General features: G+C 36.9%; 1 protein-coding gene across 1 annotated transcript; it reads left to right on the forward strand.

The window, feature by feature from the left end:
- Positions 1 to 634: 634 nt before the first annotated feature.
- Positions 635 to 3,808, forward strand: LOC105953547 (uncharacterized). The gene has a single exon (XM_088816852.1). The coding sequence runs from the start codon at positions 1,711 to 1,713 to the stop codon at positions 3,757 to 3,759; it is 2,049 nt and encodes a 682-aa protein (XP_088672978.1). The 5' UTR covers positions 635 to 1,710; the 3' UTR covers positions 3,760 to 3,808.
- Positions 3,809 to 24,301: the final 20,493 nt, after the last annotated feature.

Here is a 24,301-nt window from a genome sequence, read left to right on the forward strand (position 1 = left end):
CGAAAGGAAAGATTTCCCAATCAGCGAAGTTCAAAACTTAAGCCACGAGGAGATGGACCTTTCCAAGTGCTGGAAAAGATTAACGATAAAGCCTATAAGATCGACCTTCCAAGTGAGTATCAAGTTAGTTCGACATTTAATGTTTCTGACCTATCTCCGTTTGATGTAGATTCAGATTCGAGGACGAATCATTTTCAAGAGGGGGAGGATGATACGATCCAGCCAATTACGAGAGGTAGTGCCGAGCTGGATGAAGGAGTTGATGACTTGGACGAGCTGCATGTGCCAAGAGGACCGATTACCCGAGCTCGGGCCAAGCGCATTGAAGCAGCCATGCTTAACTTAGTAGAACACGAGCTCCAAAATGAAGAATTGACGAAGTCTAGTTCGATCCCAGCTGAGCTTAATTGGAGCGAATTATCGGGCCAGATTGTGAAGCAAGCCGAGCTCAAGGACTTGAGCCCGTCTAGTCATCCAGCCGAGAAGACGTGACTTGGAAAAGATGATTATTATTAATTTTCGTATTTTATTAATGGACAATTTATTTCTTGTTATTTAGAGTCCTATTTGGACTAGATTTAGTTTATTTCGTTCCTTATAATAGAAAAGTTAGGATTTATTTTCCTTGTTAGATTAGGTCTCTTTGACACTTATAAATAGGTTGTTTTAGGGTCATTATTACTTGGACGTTTTTAAGTATTATTTTGAGAGACTAAAATTCTCCTTCGTTGTTCTTCAACAACTCTTCGGGATATTTTGCGAGTGGATTCTTGTGAATTATTCTTAGCAATATAGTATTGGTTTCTGATTCATTATAATCACGGGGTCAATACTTCCACCTTGATAATATTGGTTTCTAGCTCTCTATAGCTACGGGGTCAATATTCCGAATTCCGCCAATCGAATCCTTTATTTTTGGACGTTCCGTTCTTGCTTCCGCATAAGATTATTGGGTCCCGTAACAAGTTCTACGGGGTTCGTATCAGTTGGTAACCAGAGCCAATTTCCGAGAAAAGGTTTCACCTATCCTTTTTTTTTCGTGTCTTTGTTTTTTTTTCCGTTCTTCGTGTCTTCTCTATCTCATCTTTTCTTGAATTCTGTTGTCTAGAGTCTTCGTCAAAAAAAAAAAATCGAATTTTGCTTTTCTTTAAAGTTACTTGCAGCCCACGTTAGGGTTTGTTAGTAAAAAAAAAAAAAAAAAAAAAAAAAAAAAAGAAGAAGAAGAAGCAAAATTCGAAATTCAACCAAGGAAAATTCCTTGTAAGGAGTTTTAATAGATTTGGGCAACACAAATCAAGTTTTAATAGACTTGGGCAACTCCTTGAATATCTTGTTTCCTTGTCTACCTTTCTCCTAATTGAATTCCACGTTGTTTCTTTGTTTCCTATTCCTTTTGTTTCCTTTTACCATTAAATTCGAAATTCCTTTTATTTTCCTCCACATAATTTCTGAATTGATAAAATACTATTTAGCTTTGAATAAAAAAACGAAAATCCACTTAATATTTTCTCGATTAGTTTCTTTAGAACTTCGAAGGGAGTTTACGAGTGGAAAAAGGCAAGAGAGTGTGAGATCAAAAGAGGGTAAAAGCCTAATTGTGTGAAACACGAGTGAATTGAGTGAACATCATATTGAGTGATACACGTGAGGGAGTGGTGAGGAAAATCTTTTTTGTTTTTTTCTTTAACAATATTTTGCAGTTCAAACATCATGTCAAATAATGGGAGTGGTGATGAAAAGGGCGAAACCACGGAGCAGCAACTCCAACGTTTGCATATAACCCTTCAAAGGATGCAAAATCAAATCGATGAGTTGAGTAGGGTAAGACCTGCACCCGCGCCACAACTGCGGCCACCTATTCGTCAACCTGTTGTACGCCAACGTGACGAATTGGAGTTCGATGAACAATTCTTTGATGAAGAATCTGAGGCAGAGTCTAATACTTCTAGACGAGGGCATAGAGGACGAGGGAACAGAGGTGGCAGATTTGACATACCAAGGCGAGGTAATGTGGGGCGAGAAAGAGATGAGGTTGATCGAAACCTCAGCTCGATCAAATTGAGTATACCGTCTTTCCAAGGGAAGAGTGATCCCGAGGCATACATAGAATGGGAAAGAAAGGTTGAGCTCGTTTTCGATTGCCACAATTATTCCGAGGAAAAGAAGGTGAAGCTTGCAGCTGTAGCGTTCACCGATTATGCTATCATTTGGTGGGATCAATTGGTAGTGACTAAACGCAGAACCGGCGAACCACCAATTGTCGATTGGGAGTCTATGAAGGCACTTATGAGACGGAGGTTCGTGCCCTCACATTATTATCGAGACTTACATCTGAAATTACAAAGCTTGAAGCAAGGTACTAAATCAGTCGAGGAGTACCATAAGGAGATGGAGATTGCAATGATTCGAGCCAATATTGAGGAGGATCGAGAGGCCACGATGGCAAGATTTATTTGCGGGCTGAAGCGGGAGATCGCTAATGTAGTGGAGTTGCAGCACTACGTTGAGATTGACGAGGTCGTTCATATGGCCATGAAAGTTGAGAGGCAGCTTAAGCGAGGAGGGAGAACTACAGCTCGGGCCGAGGCATCAAGCTGGAAACCGCGATGGAATCCTACTTCGAAACCCGAGGAGAAATCGACAACGAAACCTTCCAATGAAAATCCGATCAACCGAGCACCACCTGAGAGAGGTAATAATTCATCACAACCACAACGAACACGTGACATTAAATGCCATAGATGTCATGGAGCAGGTCATATCGCCATGGACTGCCCTAACCTGCGAGCTATGATTTTATTGGATAATGGCGAGCTGGAGTCCGAGGAGGAGGAAGAGTCAACTTCAAAAACAGCACCTGTTGAAGGTGATGTGGTACAAGCTGTTGATGGACTCGCACTTGTTGTACTTCGAACTCTTCACGTGCAAGCTGAAGAAGATGGTGATGTAATACAGCGAGAGAACATCTTCTATACACGCTGCCATGTTCAAAACCGAGTATGTGGATTGATAATTGATGGAGGAAGTTGCGTGAATGTAGCGAGCAAGCTAATGGTAGACAAGCTAGGGTTGCAAGTCATCAAACATCCGAGACCTTACAGACTTCAGTGGCTGAATGAAAGTGGCGAGTTGAGAGTGACGAAACAAGTACTGATTTCCTTTAGTATTGGACAATACAAAGATGAGGTGATGTGCGATGTTGTGCCCATGCAAGCAAGTCATATCTTACTTGGGCGACCTTGGCAATTTGATCGACGAACAGTCCATGATGGTTACAAAAATCGCTACACTTTTACTAAGGATGGCAGGCGAATCACACTTGCACCTTTACCACCTCGTCAGGTGTTTGAGGAGCAAAATCATATTAAGAAGTCCATTGCTGCAAGTTCAAAACAAAATGAGAATGAACGTGTTAGTAGTAGTGGAGAGGTAAAACAAGAGAGTTTAGCCGACGTGAGAAAAGAAAAAGAAGAGAGTGCAGACTTAATAAAGAGAGATGAGAGAAAAGTGAGCTTTTATGCAAAAGAAAGAGAGATTAAGAGTGCATGTAAGGGTGAAAGAACAATGATGTTGTTAGTGTTTAGGGAGTCCTATTTTTCTAATGCTAACCTTAATTCTTCTTTGCCTAGTATTGTTATTTCTCTTTTGCAGGAGTTTGATGATGTCTTTCCGGACGAGATGCCAACGGGGTTAGCACAAGCATATTCCATAAGGAGAGGAGTAATGCTTAGCTCGAAGCTAATGCCAAAAGAAAAGTAAGAATACTTAGCTCGAAGCTTATGTTTAAAGGAAAGTAAGAATGCTAAGTTCCAAGCTAATCCATAAGGAGAAGGGTAAAAAAATTAAACAAAATATAATAATAAAAAAAATAAAATAGAAATAAAAATTAAAAATAAAATAAAATAAATAAAATAATAAAAAATTTACTAAAAAAATTAAAAAATAAAAATAATAATAATGAAAAAAATAAAAATATTCCATGAGAAGAGGAATAATGCTTAGCTCGAAGCTAATATCAAAAGAAAAGTAAGAATGCTTAGCTCGAAGCTAATGCCAAAAACAAAGTAAGAATGCTTGGCACAAGCTAAATCCATAAGCAGAGGAATAATTTGTATCTCGAAGCTAATGCTAAAAGAAAAGTAAGAATACTTAACTCGAGCTAATGTCAAAAGGAAACTAAGAATGCTTAGCTGCAAGCTAATTCCATAAGGAGAAGGTAAAAACAAATGAAAAATAAATCAAATAAAAAATAAGTATTAAAAAACAAATAATGAAAACAATAAAAAAAATAAAAAAAAACTACAAAAGTAAATTAAATAAAAAAAACCAAAAAAAAAAACATTCCATGAGAAGAGGAATAATGCTTAGCACGAAGCTAATGCCACAAGGAAAGTAAGAATGCTTGGCACAAGCTAATTCCATATGGATAGAAATAATGCTTAACTCGAAGCTAATTCGAAAAATAAAGTAAGAATGCTTAGCTCCAAGCTAATGCCAAAAGGAAAGTAAGAATGTTTAGCACAAGTTAATTCCATAAGGAAAGGAATAATGCTTGGCTCGAAACTAATACCAAAAGGAATGTAAGAATGCTTAGCTCTAAGCTAATGCCAAAAAGAAAGTAAGAGTGTTGAGCATAAGCTAATTCCATAAGGAAAGGAAGAATGCATAGGTCGAAACTAATGCCAAAAGCAAAGTAAGAATGCTTAGCACAAGCTAATGCCATAAAGAGAGGAATAATGCTTAGGTCGAAGCTAATGCCAAAAGAAAAGTAAGAATGCTTAACTCGAAGCTAATGCCAAAAGGAAACTAAGAATGCTTAGCTTCAAGCTAATTCCATAAGGAGGAGGGTAAAAAAAATAATAAATAATAAAATAAAAAATGTAAATTAAAAAAAAATATTAAAAAAATAATTTAAAAATAAAAAATAAAAAAATAAATTAAAAAAATTAACAGTAAATAAAATGAAAAAATAAAAAATAAATAAAAAAAATAATAAAAAATAAATAAAAACATTCCATGAGAAGAGGAATAATGCTTAGCTCGAAGCTAATGCCAAAAGGAAAGTAAGAATGCTTAGCTCGAAGCTATTGCCAAACGGAAAGTAAGAATGCTAAGCACAAGCTATTTCCATAAGGAAATGAAGAATGCATAGCTCGAAGCTAATTCCAAACGCAGAGTAAGATTGCTTATCTCCAAGCTTATTCCATAAGGAGAGGAATAATGTTTAGCTCGAATCTAATGTCAAAAGGAAAGTAAGAATTATTAACACAATAAAAAATAAAAAAAAATAAAAAAAAAAGTAAAAAAAAATACAAATAAAATAAAAACATTGCAATGCAACGAGCTAAGAATGCATAGCTCGAAGCTAATGCCAAACGCAGAGTAAGAATACTTAGCTCCAAGCTAATTCCATAAGGAGAGGAATAATGTTTAGCTCGAATCTAATGTCAAAAGGAAAGTAAGAATTCTTAGCACAATAAAAAATAAATAATTAAAAAGTAAAAAAAAAATACAAATAAAATAAAAACATTGCAATGCAACGAGCTAAGATTAATTAGTTAATCTGAGTGTAATTGGAAGTCAATGTGATTGAGTCCAACATTCGTAATTGTTAAGTACGGATGAGAATAAGTAGAGGAAAACAATCCAACGGAAATTTAGTGAACTTTCTATTTTGGGAAGTTTCCCAATTTGGCAAGTCCTAAATTAGGGTTTCCAATTTTGGAAATTGGTAACTTTAAAAGTGGTACTCGTATCGACGAGAATTTGTGCTCGTCGTCAAAATATATATGTTATATTTTTGCGAGCATCCGTTTGTTAGAAACGAGCCGATATAGAGAGTGGACTTAAGTTGTTGGGCCTAGCCCAACTTAAAGCATGTTAGGGTTGTCACAAGGAGTATATAAATAAGATTTATATGTCTTGTGAAATACACACAAAAACGACATAACACAAGCGTGAAACCCTAGCCTCTCTCCCTCCATCGGCCGTCCACCTTCCAGCCGAAATTCTACCTCCGCCACCAGCCACCGTGCCGCCGCCAGTCGCCGCCGCATCGGCATCTTCCTTTTCCCTTCGTTTTTCTTCGTTGTACTTAGCCTATCACGTATCTAGTGTTGCGTGGATAGTGGATTGAATATACGAGGTGTATATTTTTCCCTAATTCATTAATATATATATATATATATATATATATATATATATATATATATATATATATATATATATATATATATATATATATATATATATATATATATATATATATATTAATTTTATATTAATTGAGATTAATGTATGTTAATTGATTATTAAATCATATGAATCTATATGTTCGATTATGTGTTTATGTGAATCGTTCGTTGAACAAGTTAATTATTTGATTTAATCTCGCGAGCATGCTATGATGATTTAATTTATGTCATTTAAACTAATTACATATGCGAGCATGTTCGTCGGTGATTGGAAGCGCACGTGTTTGTTTATATAAATTAGTTTACATAAATAAAATAAAATAAATTTGTTTTCCACAGTGTACACGTGCCCGATCCCCAACAGTATAAATATAATTATATTTTAGCCGTCTTATGATATAGGTCCCTGGTGACAAAACTAATTAGAACTAAATGACAAGCCTAAAAAAAAAATCACATCATTTATTAAATCCATTCAAAAAATGCCCCTCCACACACAAATTCGAATTTGTATTAAGTAAAACTCAAACAACATTTATCATTTTATTATGCATTTACTATCTTTATTTTTTCATCTAATATATTTTATTTTATTTTTACCGACTTGGTCATCTATATTTTTTTTTTTTCACTCTAGCATTTTTTACGCTATTATAAATAACTTTTTATTGAACATTTTATTGAAAATTACGAAAAAATAATTTTTCATTTTTGTCAAATAATACAGCTACTATATTATATTATGGTATACTACGATATACTATGGTGTACTATTCCGAACTCTATCATTCAACAACTCCCAGCCGCTGCCAAACCCTAACTTCCAACATCTCCCAGCCACCTTTAAATCATAGCAGCCAACAAATTTCAACCGACGCCAAACCCTATCTGCAAAAATCTAGTCGTCCACCAACCCTAGCCGCCAACCCTAGTTGCCATAGCCGTCGACCAAATTAAATCCTAGCCACCATAGCCGCCACCACCCGCCATAGATCTGACCTCCACCACTATAGTCGTCGTCTCCTGTCTCCATAACCATCCCCTTATTGTCGACGCCTCCACAGTCATAGTTGCGCCATAGCCATCGCCCCCTCAACAATGGTGAAGTGATGGAGATAGAGAGCGAGAGAAATAGAAGGAGAAGAGAGAGAGTGAGAGAGAGAGAGACAGCGTGACAGTGAGAGAGAGCGTGACTGAGAGAGAACGTGACAAAGAGAAAGAGCGAGAATGAGAGAGAGAAGAGGGTTGGTGGACGACTAGATTTTCCAATATAACTAAATGACAAGTCCAATTAAACTTTTGTTTCACATCATTTATTAAGTTTATTCTAAAAATGTCCATCCACTCACAAATACGAAATACGCATTAGGTAAATTTCAAACTGCATTTATCATTTTTTATTATGCATTTAATATCTTTATTTTTTCATCAAACATATTTTATTTTATATTTACAAATTTTGTCATCTTTTTTGTTGTTTCCATTCAACATTTTTTACATTATTATAAACAACTTATATTTTCCTTGTTTCTAACATTACATTTATAATTACGAAAAAACATATTTTTCGTTTTTTGTCAAATTATATAGCAGATTGAAAAAATTCTAAGGAGTTAGAAACCTCCTGAAACAATTCAGCTCAATCCGACGGTAGATAAGGTCGTAATGACAAAAACGCCACAATCGCGCAGACAATCCCCGAAACTAAAAATGTTCTATTCTATCTATGTACTTTCTATCTAAAACTAATTTAGAAAATTACTAAAATAAAAATATCGTAGGCACACGGTCTTCCATCAATATCTCGCGATGAAAATTAAAAACCGACAAGTAACCACTCACGACGCAATGGGATCCATTCACATAAAACACAAATAATATGTTCATAGCCATAATATTGGATTTTTCTATTGTGCAAAACATGCTCAGAAAAAATCGATACACGCAACATATAAAATTTTCCATTTTATGCAGTTTGGACTACATGGTGAACCTCAAACGAATTAATCAAAGAACTCTGACACCAATTGTTGGAATATGAAGCCCATGAGCCAATGAAAATTCGTAAGAGGTTTGGATTTAGCCGGTGTTAATTTTATTAACTTGCTTCAATTAGATTCGTTTAAAAGCGGAATAAATCTAATCTAACAACTTACACTTTTTACGAGCTGATTCATTTTTCTACATTCGGCCGCACGAATGGGTCCTTCCATCAATCCTTGCTATTCGAAATTCACAGAGGTAGAGATCTCTAATCTTCTATTGAATATCTCGCATTTATTTTTCAACAAGGGTGGGCTTGTGTTCCAAAAAAATACTAAAGCTATAATTGAGAACACAAAAGATAAAATATTTTTCTTCTTCACGTCTTACACGATCAAGAGAGAAGGGAGAAAAAACATTATGTTCTCTTCACTCTAATATGTATTATATATAACAAAAGGAATTAGAGCCACACAAGGAAATCATTACTTGTAAAGAAATATACCTCCTTCCTTATCGCTTAGTGGTCGAAAATTGCAGTTCAAGGAGACTCACTTTTTGGTCACTTAATTTATAAAATATTATATTAGTTGAATTATATTTTCTCGATGAGTTTGATTATGTATGGGCTACAATATGGACTAAAGGAGAAAATATAATACAGTCAATTGAAAAGTTAATTGAATTCATATCTCATTAGGAGAGTTAATACCTAGCCTCTATTATTAGAGTAGAGGTCTAGGGTTCCAATCATGCCCCCTCCCCTACTTCCTTAATTTTTTACAGGATTTAATTTTTTTCCAAAAAGAATTCATTTAATTAAATATTAAATGTTTATATTTCCACTATCAAATAATTGTGGACTCCCATTATATTCTCAAAATTATATTTTAAGCTTTCGTTTATCATTACTTCAATTCTCCTCGCATTAAGATTCCAATAACCACCAATTTATTTGTTCACTGAAAAATAAATTAACTTGGCATAGTTTTTTGGTCTTACTCGCTAACTTATTTGAGTATGTTGGATATAAAATCCATTCGACGGAGTTCCTGACATAAACAAAATTCATAAGATACTCAAGTTTTATTAATCAATCTCATATTTCAGAGATGTGAATTTGTTTTGATAATAAATTTCCATCTATAGCATCTCTATACAACGCATTGGGGTCATTTGACTCAATATTGGAATATCTCCCATTGTGAATCAAAGTAGAGATCACCAATTAAATGTGTATATTAATAATCTAGGGATTAAGAGAATACATAATTGCTGCCAACTATAAATAATATAGTTTCATATTTAATCAGTGATAAAAAATTTATTTGACTTTATCATGTTCAACGCATGCCAGGTGTGTTAGCACAATAAGTCAGAACAATAACAACAAAAGTTATTATTAGTTTACCGTAATCAAGATCAATCACTTAAATACTATGCTATAATCTTTCACCAACGGTTAGTCTAATTTCATCTAGATTGTGAACGTTAAATCTTTATATTCTAAACGAACTTTCAAAATGATATTTTTATTGGTTGTAGCATATCATTTCAAATACTATTAGAACAATAGACTTGTACATTTAATTAATTGACAATTAATCAATATCTAATTAAAATTGCTTGAAACACACATGCACATATTCTCATAAATGACTGAATAAATAAACTTTATTAAAATAGAACATTTACATAGAATAAAAGGGAGATTTTTAGTTTGCTATCTTAACACCCCCTTCAACATTCCTCTATGCCACATAATATCTAATGTCGACACCATAACGACTTTTTGACTGACGAACGATATCTTTCGGCAATGTATTAGGCTTTTATCGAATATCAGACATGATCAACTCAACAAATATGTCACATGTGAGTCTACGTTTCCTTGCCGACCTAAACGTACACTCGCATGTATGATCCTTGATAAACTTCCTAACGTAGAAAAATCCATTCGCCTTCTTTTATGATACATGAATTCGCCACTTGCAGTCCTTAATCTTTCTACATTTGCACTCAACCATAACACGCATCCCGTCATTCTTGATGTAATGATATTCAAACCCAACCTCCACAACACACTTGTATAACTTCATTTTAAAATCCTTCACACGACCTTGGAATACTTGATGGACGTCTTTCATTAAGGTCGCCCAAAAGAAACTCAGTAATGGATTTGGGCCAATGTGAGGAATTCGTAATCAACACTGCAAACAATTGGCAAACCATAATCAAGTGCGGGCTAACTTTCAACAATAGGGCTAAATTTAAACAATAAACAAATTCCCATCAAAATATGTTGCAACACCTTCTTGTTGCTTCACATTTATCTCAATCTGCTCAAGACCAAGCTCAACAATCAAAAAGAACATATGTGCAACATCATCATTGTCAGTGAGTATTCCATCGCGATCATCCAAAACTTTATATGACAAAATCATAATGTGGATGTACAACTTATTCCTTAGCCCTTACAAACCCAACCAGCGTATTGAATTTCAAATCACTAGACCAATTTTTCACAGCAAATCTTTAACTAAATCTCATCACAACTTTAACAGTTGACGACATGTTCTAGATAAAAACAAAATCAATTATTTAGTCCAAATCAGTAGCTGACAATTTTTTAATATGACTATAGTGTACTACAAATATAGTTTCTAAACATTAGATTGACTATGCATTACTATTTCTCCAAAATAACAATCTACATCGCATACCGCAAAAAACAACATCCCCCATGCCTTCTATTGGAAATTGATGCACGTTACGCATTAAAAGCTTTAATTTTTTTGAAAAAATATAAAAATTATCATACAAATGTGCACGCATACTTAATTGCATACTGAACTAAATCAAACAAACGAGCATGTTAATGAATTTGAAATCTATAGAAACAAAATTTAATTCGGATCATACAAACCTGATAAACAATTTATCGCAAATTAATTTTCACATAATTAAAATTATAGAAATTAATTTACGAGATTCGAATCTCACATTCGAAGCGTGCGATTTCGGGAGGGAATCAATTCAACCAACAACAATGGGTGGATGGAGGGAGTGGTGCATGGCCTTCACCTCCAGATGGTTGGTCCTCTATAGTGGAGAGTGAACATATGGCGGCGCGTGGAGGCTGGCGGCGGCGGTGCGTGGGCTGACTAAACTTGTTCCTCTGTCTAATCGACTTTCACATCGTATATTCAATCCATCAACCACTGTAGCACTAGATACAAAATTTTTAAAATACAATCATAATAAATGAGACAAAGGAAAATCAAATCGAAATCGAATTTCGGCGGCAGAGACGCGACGGAGGAGGCTGCGGTGTTGTGGAGGTTGCAGTCGAGAGGGTGTCGTGTGGCTGGGGTTTTAGAGCGTCAAAAATCTAATTTTGATCATCTTAAACACTCCTTACATAATAGGGTCTCTCAAAAACTAGTGGGATTAAGTTGAATCCGGTCCGTTAAGCTATTAGGTCTATCTCTCTACATGTCTCGTTCGTGACAAGCGTTCGCTCAGAAAAATGTAACGATTTCATATTTATGACGAACACAAAACCACATGGAAGTTGGCTTTGATACCAGATGATATGAACCTTGCCAGCATGTGCCAAAACCCGATATCAATACTTTGATATCAAACCCAGATCGTCCACTAGAGGTTTCCATGAAGGTGGAACCTTGACCATTTTCCTATGAAGAGGAAAGAACCTTGGTATATGAAGACGCCACAAATAATTGTGAAGGATTGTTTGATAAGTCGATGAGCACCACAGAATCCTCCGATAAGTTCGAGAAGTTCTTATGAACAAAAAAGAGAATAAAACTCACGAATTTTTATTGATCAAAGTGTTGATTTTCGTGCATGACATACTGGAGGTATTTATTAACTCTAAAAATACTCCTAAACAATCTCAAAGAAAGGAAATAAGAACCTATCCGACTATGAAAGCAATAACTCCTATCAAAGTAGAAAACTAATTAAAACAAAGACTCCTTACTACTAATAACTAATAAAAAACAAAAATAATAACTATTTGGCTGAACATTAAGCCATAACTTCACCTCTAACTTCAACTCTCTTGCTCCAATTTGGGCTCGAAATTAATTCATTTAAGTTCACCATAATTAGCTAATGCCTGCTTGTTCATCTCCATCACTTGAATGCTCATAATAAACTTTGTCTTTCTCTCATCTTGGAATTTCAGATTCTTCATTCATTCTTGTACAAATGTATTGAGCTTCTCCTTAAAATCTTTAGCTTGACTTCTTGTGATAGGTCCACTCGGCACTTGGACTTCGTCTTCATTTGTGCTCTTGGATGGACCTCCATCATTCGCCTGCTCTTGTAAAGGATTTGTCCTCAAATCGTCACCTACATCATAAAGACTTAAATCAGCATCATTGAAAGTACTACTAACAATGTACTCACCGGGTAAGTCTAATTTGTAGACGTTGTCATTCACGCGCTCAAGGACTTGGAAGGGACCATCTCCGCGAGGTAGCAACTTGAATCTTCTTTGGTGTGGAAACCGTTCATTTCTCATGTGCAACCAAACCCGATCTCCGGACTCAAACACAACTTCACGCCTTCCCTTGTTGGCTTGCTTGGCATATTGCTCGGTTCTTCTTTAAATGTTGTCTCTCACCCTTTTGTGAATTTCTCGAACAAGCTCGGCCTTCTTTTTTCCATCTAAATTAACTCTTTCAGACAAAGGTATTGTCATCATATCTAGTGAGTCAAAGGATTAAAACCATAAACAATCTCAAAAGGCGAAAACATAGTTGCTGAATGTGTTGCACGATTATAATAAAATTCTAACATGAGGTAAAAATTCGTTTGGGGGTGACAAGTAGTTGAAAACAAAAACTTAGTAGACAAAGTTCCAATTAGCTACATTAAATTAAAGGGTTTATTAGGGATAACCCCCTTGTTCACATTTTCTAATGAGGTAGATCCAATTTTTTTTCCCCTTTTTGAGATAGACCCAATTTTGACAACTTGGCAAAATTTATTATGTAATTTTCCTTTAACACCCCTGTTTTATTTTTAATCCGCATTTATTTCCTTTACTACGTGATTTGAGATTTGCTAATACGTTACCTAAAATCACGGAATAAAACAGCGTGTAGAATTTTTTTTTGCGTGTAGAATTTTTTTTTTGAAGATTTATCCAGCGTTCCATCGTTTTAATCGCTTTTTAATGTCTACGGTGGTCAGAAGTTTTTAAGAGTTGTGTTGATACTTGATTATATATACATCGTTATTTTCGCCGGATGATGTTTGTTTGGAAGAGGATTGACAGAGTTAGAAGAGGATGGTTCACGCAGATCGGACCAGAGTTGTTTTATATGAGCTTCGTAGTTGGTTTATGCAATAATCGGAATAATTGTCCGCTGTGGTCGAGTGAGTTTTTCATCCCAATCGATAGTTGCTTTATTTGTTTATAGCAGCCGATTTAAGTGTGCTGGGTAGTACATTAAAAATCGTTCGTAGTCTTGTTTAATTCAGTTTCCATATTTATTATGGTTTTTCCAATAGTCAATCAACTAAACCCATAGTCGCATTACATACATGAGATAGTATTGTAAAACATATGGGATAGTCTATTAATTTTAAAGGACCCATCCGCCGCCGTCACTTCTCAAATCTAGGGTTTTGTTCATTCTTAGGCCCATAGTCGATTAACGAGATCCATAGTAAAACTATACTAGTGTGCTAGTATATTAAATGATATGTGATAGTCTGTTAAGAAAAACCCTATTCCCATAGTCGATTAAACCCTAGATTTGCTAAAACCCTCCTCTCTTCTCACGACAACTCTGCCTCAATCGGCGTTCACTCCATCCCGATGACAATGTTAGCCCTTCGGAGAATGTTTGGAATCTCGTCTCCCTACATCCGTCATTACTCCGCCAAGATCTCCCCCGAAGCTCCGATCTCCTCCGGCAACCCTCCGCTCCATCCTTCCGAGCCCGCCCCCAAGGTTCTCTTTTTCTGTATTCATCCCCACCACATTTCATCAGCTCAGGTTTTGATTTGTTTATTCATTTTTATTTTGAATAAAAATTGATTAAAATTTTTATGTTTTTATTCTTGCTATTGGGTCTCAAGTGGGAAGCCCCACCGATGGGAAAACTCAAAATATCGCTGGATTATTCAGCCAAGTTTGTGGAGATTAAGGATAAATCAAAGTCTACAAGTCAGGGCCGTATCATAAAAAAATCAATTCTTACGGGTGAGGGCAGTGGTGCCGTAATCAGAAACCACCTCGGGGAGGTGCTTCATAAACAAGTTTGGAAAAACACATCGGGCAAAACCAATGTAGGAGAGCTACAGGCCTTTTTGAATAGTTTGCTGTGGTGCTTAAAACTTTTTCCGAAGAAAGAAGACAGAGAGAAATTAATTTTTGAGACAGATTCCAGAAACTTGGCTTATGTAATCAACAATGGGAGTGGCTACAGGGATGCGGATGCTCAAGAGATATTACGCTCTGTGCGAACTGATATGACAAAGTTCAATATTACTAGTATTCTCCACGTCGTAAGGGCGAAAAATCAAACAGCAGACGCTTTGGCCAATCTAGGCCGACTTGGTGCAGATATCACAGATAGCACGAACATGGAGGTCGATGAGACCTCTAAATTTAAATTTGATGAGATAGATCACTATAAAAAAAAATATACCAAACATGTTGAAGAAGACAAAAAGGGCTTGTCGCTTCTCTTTTGAAATTATGAGATTATTTCTGTACTATTTTATTGGTTATGTTGGAATACTTTACGTTTGTGTTGTTCTCAATGTTCTTGTCATTTCAGTGCTATATTGTTTGTAACACAATTTCATGTCACTACTATAACCGTAATATACTATCATATCAGAATAATGTACTATATTGTAATTATTAATATACTAGGTGGATGAATAATACGGGATACATAGTCGATTAACGAGATCGATAGTCGAATTACCTCAATAACACAGTCTATTACATGATATAAGGAAAATTACCCTAATTGGTTAGTATTTCAAACAAACATATTATTCAGTTTCCATATATATTATTATTTTTCATATGTATTATTACTTAACCTAATCGTTTTCATATAATAAGGAAAATTACCCTAATTGATTAGTATTTCAATCAAACATATTATTCAGTTTCCATATATATTATTATTTTTCCAATAGTCAATTAACTTAAAACATAGTCGAATTAGATACATGGGATAGTCTATGATAAGCTATGAGATATTCTATTATATTTAAAACACAAATCCGACGCCGTCACCTCTCAAATCTAGGGTTTTGATGATTCTTCGGCCCATAGACGATTAACGATACCCATAGCAAAATTATATCTGTTGTATAGTGTATTAAGTGATATGGGATAGTATATTAATACAGATGTAATTCGACTATGCATCTCGTTAATCAACTATGGGCCGAAGAATCATCAAAATCCTAGATTTCAGTAATCCTACATTTCAGAAACCCTAGATTGGAGCAGTGACGGCGACGGCGACGGCGGCCAACGACGCTATCACTTCGGTATGCGATTATAACATATCTGCAATTACACAAACGTGATAGTCGATTTAGCCAAAACATATCACCAAATCGATGGACGATAGACGGCGACGGCGGCCAACGACGCTATCACTTCGGTATGCGATTATAACATATCTGCAATTACACAAACGTGATAATCGATTTAGCCAAAACATATCAACAAATCGATGGACGATAGCGACCGGAGAATACGTACCTACGGCGGCTTGCTCGGAGTCCACGAAAATCATCGTTTCACGGCAGTGCAAATTTCGCCGGTCGGGAGGTTTTGCAGCTTTTCTCATAGTCGGTTTGTGGTGATAACGTTTTAACAGGGAAAATAGGGAGATATTTGATATTATTTCAAAAGGTAAAGTAACGGGATTTGTGGGATTTGATTGAGGGTAATTATGTAATTTACAAACGTTTGGGTTTTTATCAAAATGGCAATGTTAAGTTTGGGTCTACCCCTATTATTTGAATGTTTAAGGGGGTTATGTCTAATAGACCCTAAATTAAAAACCTAATCGAATATCAAATTCGAAAGTTTACCTCTTGAAACGTGAGGTAGGTCCAAGAATCGAAGCAAGACTGCCACGGAAACCAATCCATGCAGTCAGGAGCGGCGACGGCAGAGCGACGGCGGCAGACGGGCTAGCGACGGCGGCGCGTGTGGATCACACGCTGTCGTCAGGCGGTGCGTGCAGCGTTGGCTCGGGGCTGCTTCTCGGTCCTTCGACTCTTTGATCTTCCTCCTCTCGGATTTCAACTCGTATACTTTGATCTACTAAATACGTGGCACTCGACACGCAAAAGTTAGAATAGACGGAAGAAAAGACAAAAGAAAAGAACTACCAAAAAACCGATCGGTGCAAAGGGCCGATTCCGGCGACGAACGGCGGCGGTGGCGGTGGCCTGGGTGAGAATTCGGCCGAGTGAGAGTTCGATCGGCTAGGGTTTTGTAATTGTGTTGAGTGTTGTGCAAGACCTATAAATCATGTATTTATAGTTTCTTGTATAAAAGCCCTAACGGGCTTAAGTTGGACCGGGCCCAACAGCTTCAGTTCGTTAGTTCTTTACTCGTTCGTTTCTCACAACTCAATGATCGGAAAATTGTAACAATTACATTTTTGGAATCATTGTAATGTCCTCGTCATTACGAATTCCAATTCTCGATTCCCATCTTTCTAAAAGTGGAAACCCTAATTCAGTGCACTTTCTAAATTTGGAAACTTCCCGATTTAGAAAGTTCACTAAGATGTTCGCCTATTCTTTTCCTTTTCTTATTCTCATCCAAAATTCCAAATTACGAATGTTGGACCAATCATATTGACTTCCAATCATGCAAAGATTAAACAATTTTATCTTTGACAGTTTATTCAAAGATCTCGAGTGCACAAGCAGTGTGACGCTCGATAGTTCAGGTGTAAGCTAGCCGTGGGTCCACAACCTGTTGTGGTCTAAACTCGTCCCTTAGAGTTAGAATTAAGATGAAGCTCGTTTCACCTTAATCACCCAACGAATCAAGATTGGCGTCTAGCAACTACGCGTCATGATTCCCTAGATACAAATGAAGTGCCTGCAAGAACCTTTTGATATAGTTAACGTACAGTACGATCCCTTTGATTCGTATGTCCCGATTGAAGTAGAGGCATTGGTTCATCGAGACCTCTTTAGTAGTTCAATGATTGTGTGATCGTTCTATGTGTTGTAATTGGTACGTGCATGACTTAGAGAATCGAATTCTCTAATCATCACTTAATCAGCTCTGGCCAGAGACTTAGAGATTACAAACTATGAGAACACAAAGGAAATCCAAGACTATTCTAGCGATCGAATCCCCAGCTACAATGTACAGACCTCCCACTAGATTTCGGACTGCACAAACACTGGCCCTTGGGGTCGTCCTCGGTGGAACTCAAGGATAGGTCACGATACAGTTGGTCCTCTAGTGAAGTCACGGTGATGTCTAGGTCATAAGGACTAATGGTGTTCAACTATACCTTAGATATCTCTACTCGATTATTGAGAACCAGTTAGAGATTTCTAGGGTGAGGGAGTTCAGTGAACTCGTCAACTTACGAGCACCCACTTATGCATTCCGATATCACAATACCGTTTACTAATGAGATGCAGTACACATACACTATGTGCTAGTCTCTTAATGGGAAAGGCCGATATCCTCATTGGTGGCGTAACCCTTCGACTATGAACATGTTTAACAGTTATGATACTAAAGTAAATCTCTGACGATCCTAATGATCAATTACTAGTACTTGTAATAACTGTAAGGATTATATCTATGTTTGAGACAAAGGGACAAAGATATAGAATGCCAAGGTGTTTTTATCATAAATACGAAAAAAGATTATTTATTACTAGAATAAATGGAAAGACCACAGCCACAAGTTGGCTTGTTGGTCACCTACTCTAACAAAACCTTCTAATGAGATAAAAACTTTTTCTAAAACTTGTGACCACCATTAAGAAAAAGTCGGTCACAACTTTTAGAAAAAATAATATCTCATCAGAATGTTTTGTTAGAGTAGGTGACCAACAAGCCAACATGTGGCTATGGTCTTTCCATTTATTCTGATAATAAATAGACTTTTTCGTATTGTTGATAAAAAAAACACCTTGGCATTATATATCTTTGTCCCTTTGTCACAAACATAGATATAGTCCTCGCAGTTATTACAAGTACTAGTAATTGATCGTTAGGATCGTGAGATATTTACTTTAGTATTAAATTGTTAAACATGTTCCTAGTCGAAGGGTTACGCCACCAATGAGGATATCGGCCTTTCCCATTAAGAGACTAGCACTTAGTGTATGTGTATTGCATCTCATCAGTACATGGTATTGTGATATTGGCATGCATAAGTGGGTGCTCGTAAGTTGACGAGTTCACTGAACTCCCTCACCCTAGAAATCTCTAAGTGGTTCTCAATAATCGAGTAGAGATATCTATGGTATAGTTGTACACCATTAGTCCTTATGAGCTAGACATCACCGTGACTTCACTAGAGGACCAGCTGTATCGTGACATGTCCCTGAGTTCCACCGAGGACCACCCCAAGGGCCAGTGTTCGTGCAGTCCGAAATCTAGTGGGCAGTCTATGCATTGTAGTCGAGGATTCGATCGCTAGAATAGTTTTGGATGTCATGTGTGTTCTCATAGTTTGTAATCTCTTAGTCTCTGGCCAGAGCTGACTAAGTGATGATTAGAGAATTCGATTCTCTAAGTCATGCACGTAACGATTACAACACTTAAAACGATCGCACAGTCAATGAACTACTAAGGAGGTCTCGATGAACCAATGCCTCTAGTTCAATGAGGACATATGAATCGAAGGGGATCGTATTGTACGTTAACTATATCAAAAGGTTCTTGTAGGGACTTCATTTGTATCTAGGGAATCATGACGCGTAGTTGCTAGACACCAATCCTGATTCGTTGGGTGATTTAGGTGAAACGAGATTCATCTTAATCGTAACTCTAAGGGACGAGTTTTGACCACAAAGGGTTGTGGGCCCACGGCTAGCTTAGACCTGAACCATCGAGGGTCACACTGCTCGTGCACATGAGATCTTTGAATAATGGTGAGAGATAAAAATGTTTTATCTTTGCATGATTGGAAGTCAATATGATTGAGTCCAACATTCGTAATTTGGAATTATGATTGAGAATAAGAAAATGAAAAGAATAGGCGAACATCTTAGTGGACTTTCTAAATCGGGAAGTTTCCAAATTTAGAAAGTGCATTGAATTAGGCTTTCCACTTTTAGAAAGTTGGAAATCGAGTATTGGCACTCGTAATGACGAGGATATTATAATGATTTTGAAAATGTAATTGTTACAATTTTCCGATCATTGAATTGAGACAAAACGAGCGAGTAAAGAACTAACGAACTTAAGTTGTTGGGCCCGGTCTAACTTAAGCCCGTTAGGGCTTTTATACAAGATACTATAAATACTTGATTTATAGGTCTTGCACAACCCACAAGACATCTCAAAAACCCTAGCCGCTCGCCCCTCTCTCTCTCGGCCAAACTCGCTCACGGCCGCCGCCGTCACCGCTGTTCCACCGCCGGAAATCGGCCTCCCTTGGCCGAATATTGTGGTAGTTCTTTTCCTCTTTTATATTCTTCTGTTTATTCTAACTATTGCGTGTCTATTACCGCGTTTTAGTAGATTGAAGTATACGAGGTGAAATCCGTGAGGAGGAACATCGAAGAATCGAAGAATCGAAGAACCGAGGAGCATCCCCCGAGCCGACAACGCACGCGCTCCCACGCGCCGCCTGAAGACAGCGCGTGATCCTCACGCGCCGCCGTAGCTTGCACCGCTGTCGTCGCTACTTCGCCGTCGCCGCTCTCGGATTGCACGGATTGGTTTCCGTGGCAATCTTGGTTCGTTTCGTGCGCCAACCTCACGCTTCAAGAGGTAATTCTCGATTCCGGTATTCGTTAGATATTAATTTAATTAGATTAAATTATGTATGTTCGTTTTCGTAGTACGTTTCGTGAATTTGTATGTTTTGCATATTCACATGATATTTATTAATTACCGGGAGCACGTTAAATGATTTAATGCAAGCATGCTAATTGATTTACTGTCGATTAAATTAATTCGCATGATTGTCGTTTTTAATTTCGCTAGAAGCGCAAAGGTACGCAATTAATTGTTTAATTAATATCGGGCATGTGATTATGTGATATAAATTCGTTTAATTCGCATAAAAAATAAATTCGGCTGCGTACACGTGTCCGATTCCCAACAGTGGTATCAGAGCCAGGTTGTGCAATTAATTGTGTTTTCATATGCTATGCTTATTTTGATGCATGTTCGATTTATTAAAGTTGTGATTGTTGTATTATTTAATTGGGTGTTTTCGAAAGTTTAAAATATTTTTGAAATATTGTTTAGAATTTTTCCAGCTTTAAAATTGTTTAAAATTGGAAAATCAGATCTGAAATTTAATTTAAAATTGTCGGTTTTTAATTACTCGGATCGAACCGGCCGGTTCGATGGTTCTACTCGATCCAATTGACCGAATCCACGTGGATTCGGGTCGGTCAGACCGGTTCTCAGTCCGACTGACCCGGCCCACTAATTTGGTTCAACTGGACCAGTCAGAACCGGACCGTTTCGGTCTGAACCGGTCAGACCGGTCGGGCCGAGCCGGTTCACTGAAAATAAAATAAAATAAAATAAAATAAAAGATTATTTCAGATTTCTAAAATTAAACTTGAAACAAATTGATTTTAATTGTTGGAAAATTATTTTCAATTAATCCCAATTAGATAATCGAATCAACAATCATCTATTTTAGTAAATAGGTGTTAGATTAATTAATTAATTTAAATTTTTAAATTGATATTAATTAATCGAACACACGTATAATAATGATAATACTTCAACTTAATTACTAGTGCCTCGACATTATATGATTGATTTATGCTAGTTGAGGTCATATAATTATTTTGAAAACCCGATACTTAATTAATGTAATTAATTATATAGTTAGGTCGTATGTTCCTCTTAGGACAATATGCGCTTCCATATACCTTTATAGAACATAGATGTGGGAATCACAAAGACCAATCCGAACCTTTTGATGAGATAAAGCGTTTTCTAAAAATCACTCATTCTTAATCTAATTACGAATTATTTCAAGCTATAAAGAAAAACCAATTTGTTGAATTTTTCTTTCCTTCTGCCAACGGTTGAATTATGTGTAGCTCTTTACTATAGTGCAGTAAGCCGTGTTAACGGGGAGTGCTATGGTAAAGTAAGTTGTAATTCAATTGACATAACGATGAAGGCCATAGAAAAGGTTATGCTCGATTAATGTGGTCGGCTAGATTAACTAGGGTCTGCATTAGTTTGGTATATTTCTATGAGCATCTTTGATTGGTAGGTTAGACTTGACACACGAAGATTTTGAATTCACGAGAGTAACTTAGGTCATTATCAAGTGTGAAGAAAATTAATTTAGGGTCATATAAAGGATATGATTGATTGTGATCTACCTTTGGGCAAATATAATCGGGCTAGATTAAAAACGGGTTATATTTGTCTATTGGACCTAAAGCCCATTAAAGAAAAATCGGTTTTCTCGTTTTTCTACTAGACGGAAGTGGAACTCGCTAAAATTAGTGGGAGAGCAATTAAATAACATAAGTCCAAACATTTAATTGTAAAATTCATCAAATACGAATCTCTTTTAATCCTCTTCCCTAAACCTCTCAGATAATCATGTCTAAAAATCCCATAATGTCAATGTTAGAGTAGGTGACCGAAGAGCCAACTAATTGTTGTGTTTTGTCACGCTACTCGTAAATAATCTATTTCGTAATTATGACAAAACCCCCATTTGGCATTCTATATCTTTGTCCCTTGTCCCTTGCATAAGCATAGATATAGTCCTTACATTTACTTAATTACTATAAATAGATCTAGTAGAGTCGTGAGATTATTTATTGAAGTATAGTAACTGTTAAACGTGGTTCCTAGTCAACGATTTACGCCACTAATGAGGATATCGGCCTTTCCCATTCGAGACTAGCACTTTGTGTATGTGTACTGCATCTCATCAGTCAACGGTGTTGTGACATCAGCATACATAAGTGGGTGCTCATAAGTTGATGAATTCACTGAACCCCCTCATCCTAGAAATCTCTAAGTGGTTCCCAATAATCGAGTAGAGGTTTCTATGATATAGTTGTACACCATTAATCCTTAAGACCCAGACATCACCGAGACTTCACTAGAGGACCAGCTGTATCGTGACCTGCCCCTGAGTTCCACCGGGGACTGCCCCAAGGGCCAGTGTTCGTGCAGTCCAAAATCTAGTGAGAGGTATGTGCATTGTAGTAGGAGATTCGATCGCTTGATTAGTCATGGATATCATGTGTGTTCTTGCGATTCATAATCCATGAAGTCTGTGGCCACAGCTGAAAGTGTCTTGATTAGAGAAATGTGTTTCTCTAAGTCAAACACGAACGGATTATATAATCAAGAACGTCCACACAGTTATTGAACTCATAAAGAGGTCTCGACGAACCAATGCCTCTAGTTCAATCGGGATATATGTATTGAAGGGATCGTACTGTACGTTAACTATATCACAAGGTTCTTGCAGGCACTTCATTTGTATCTAGGGAATCATGACGCGTAGTTGCTAGACGCCAATCTTGATTCGTTGGGTAGTTAAGTTGAAACTAGATTCAACTTAATTGTAACTCCAGGGACGAGTTTAAACCACAATGGGTTGTGGGCCCACGGCTAGCTTACACCTGAACCATCGAGGGTCACACTGCTCGTGTACTTGAGATCCTTAATGCAACGAGCTAAGATTAATTAGTTAATCTTAGTGTAATTGGAAGTCAATGTGATTGAGTCCAACATTCGTAATTGTTAATTACGGATGAGAATAAGTACAGGAAAAGAATCCGACGGAAATTCAGTGAAGTTTCTATATTCGGAAGTTTCCCGATTTGGCAAGTCCTAAATTAGGGTTTCCAATTTAAGAAATTGGTAAATTGCAAAGTGGTACTCGTATCGACGAGAATTTGTGCTCATCGTCAAAATATAATTGTTATATTTTTTTGAGCGTTCGTTTGTTAGAAACGAGCCGAGAAAGAGAGTGGACTTAAGCTGTTGGGCCTAGCCCAACTTAAGGCATGTTAGGGTTTTCACAATGTGCATATAAATAGGATTTATATGTCTTGTGAAAGACACACAAAAACGACATAACACAAGCTTGAAACCCTAGCTTCTCTCCCCACGGCCGTCCACCTTGCAGCCGAAATCCTACCTCCGCACCTAGCCGCCGCGCCGCCGCCAGTCGCCGCCGCATCGGCCTTTTCCCTGCGTTCTTCTTCGTTGTACTTAACCTATCACGTATCTAGTGCTACGTGGATAGTGGATTGAATATACGAGGTGCAACCTAAGAGGAGGAACATTATTATGCCGCCAACGCCGCCACCAGGGTCGTCCCCACGCGCCCCTATGCGCCACCACAAGTCGGTGATACGAGAAGACAATTCTGAAAAACTGTTCTCGGATTTTCTGCGCAGTCCAGCGAGAAAATTCACCATAAATCAAAGAGTGATCGGATGGACGTGAATGTTTGACAGAAGCTTCACGACGCATAAATATACAATCTCCCTGAAGGAATTATCCATCCAGTAAATAAGAACGGAGAAATTGAAGTTGGAGCAAGGTTGTAATTTCAGATCAGCAAACAGGTTGGATCAATAGGAGTGGGAAGAGTAGCTAGCCATCTTCTCGAGTCTTCATTCGATTCACGCTTCAAGAGTAACATATTTTTTTCCCTAATCAATATACATGTATTAATTTATATTAATTGAGATTAATGTAGGTTAATTGATTATTGAATCACATGAATCTATATGTTCGATTATGTGTTTATGTGTATCGTTCGTTGAGCATGTTAATTATTTGACTTAATTTCGCGAGCATGCTATGATGATTTAATTTATGTCATTTAAATTAATTATATATGCGAGCATGTTTGTCAGTGATTGGAAGCGAAAAG

Source organism: Erythranthe guttata, chromosome 4 (genome assembly GCF_056151865.1).
Source record: "Erythranthe guttata isolate IM_541 chromosome 4, IM_541, whole genome shotgun sequence".
Classification (NCBI taxonomy): Eukaryota; Viridiplantae; Streptophyta; class Magnoliopsida; order Lamiales; family Phrymaceae; genus Erythranthe; species Erythranthe guttata.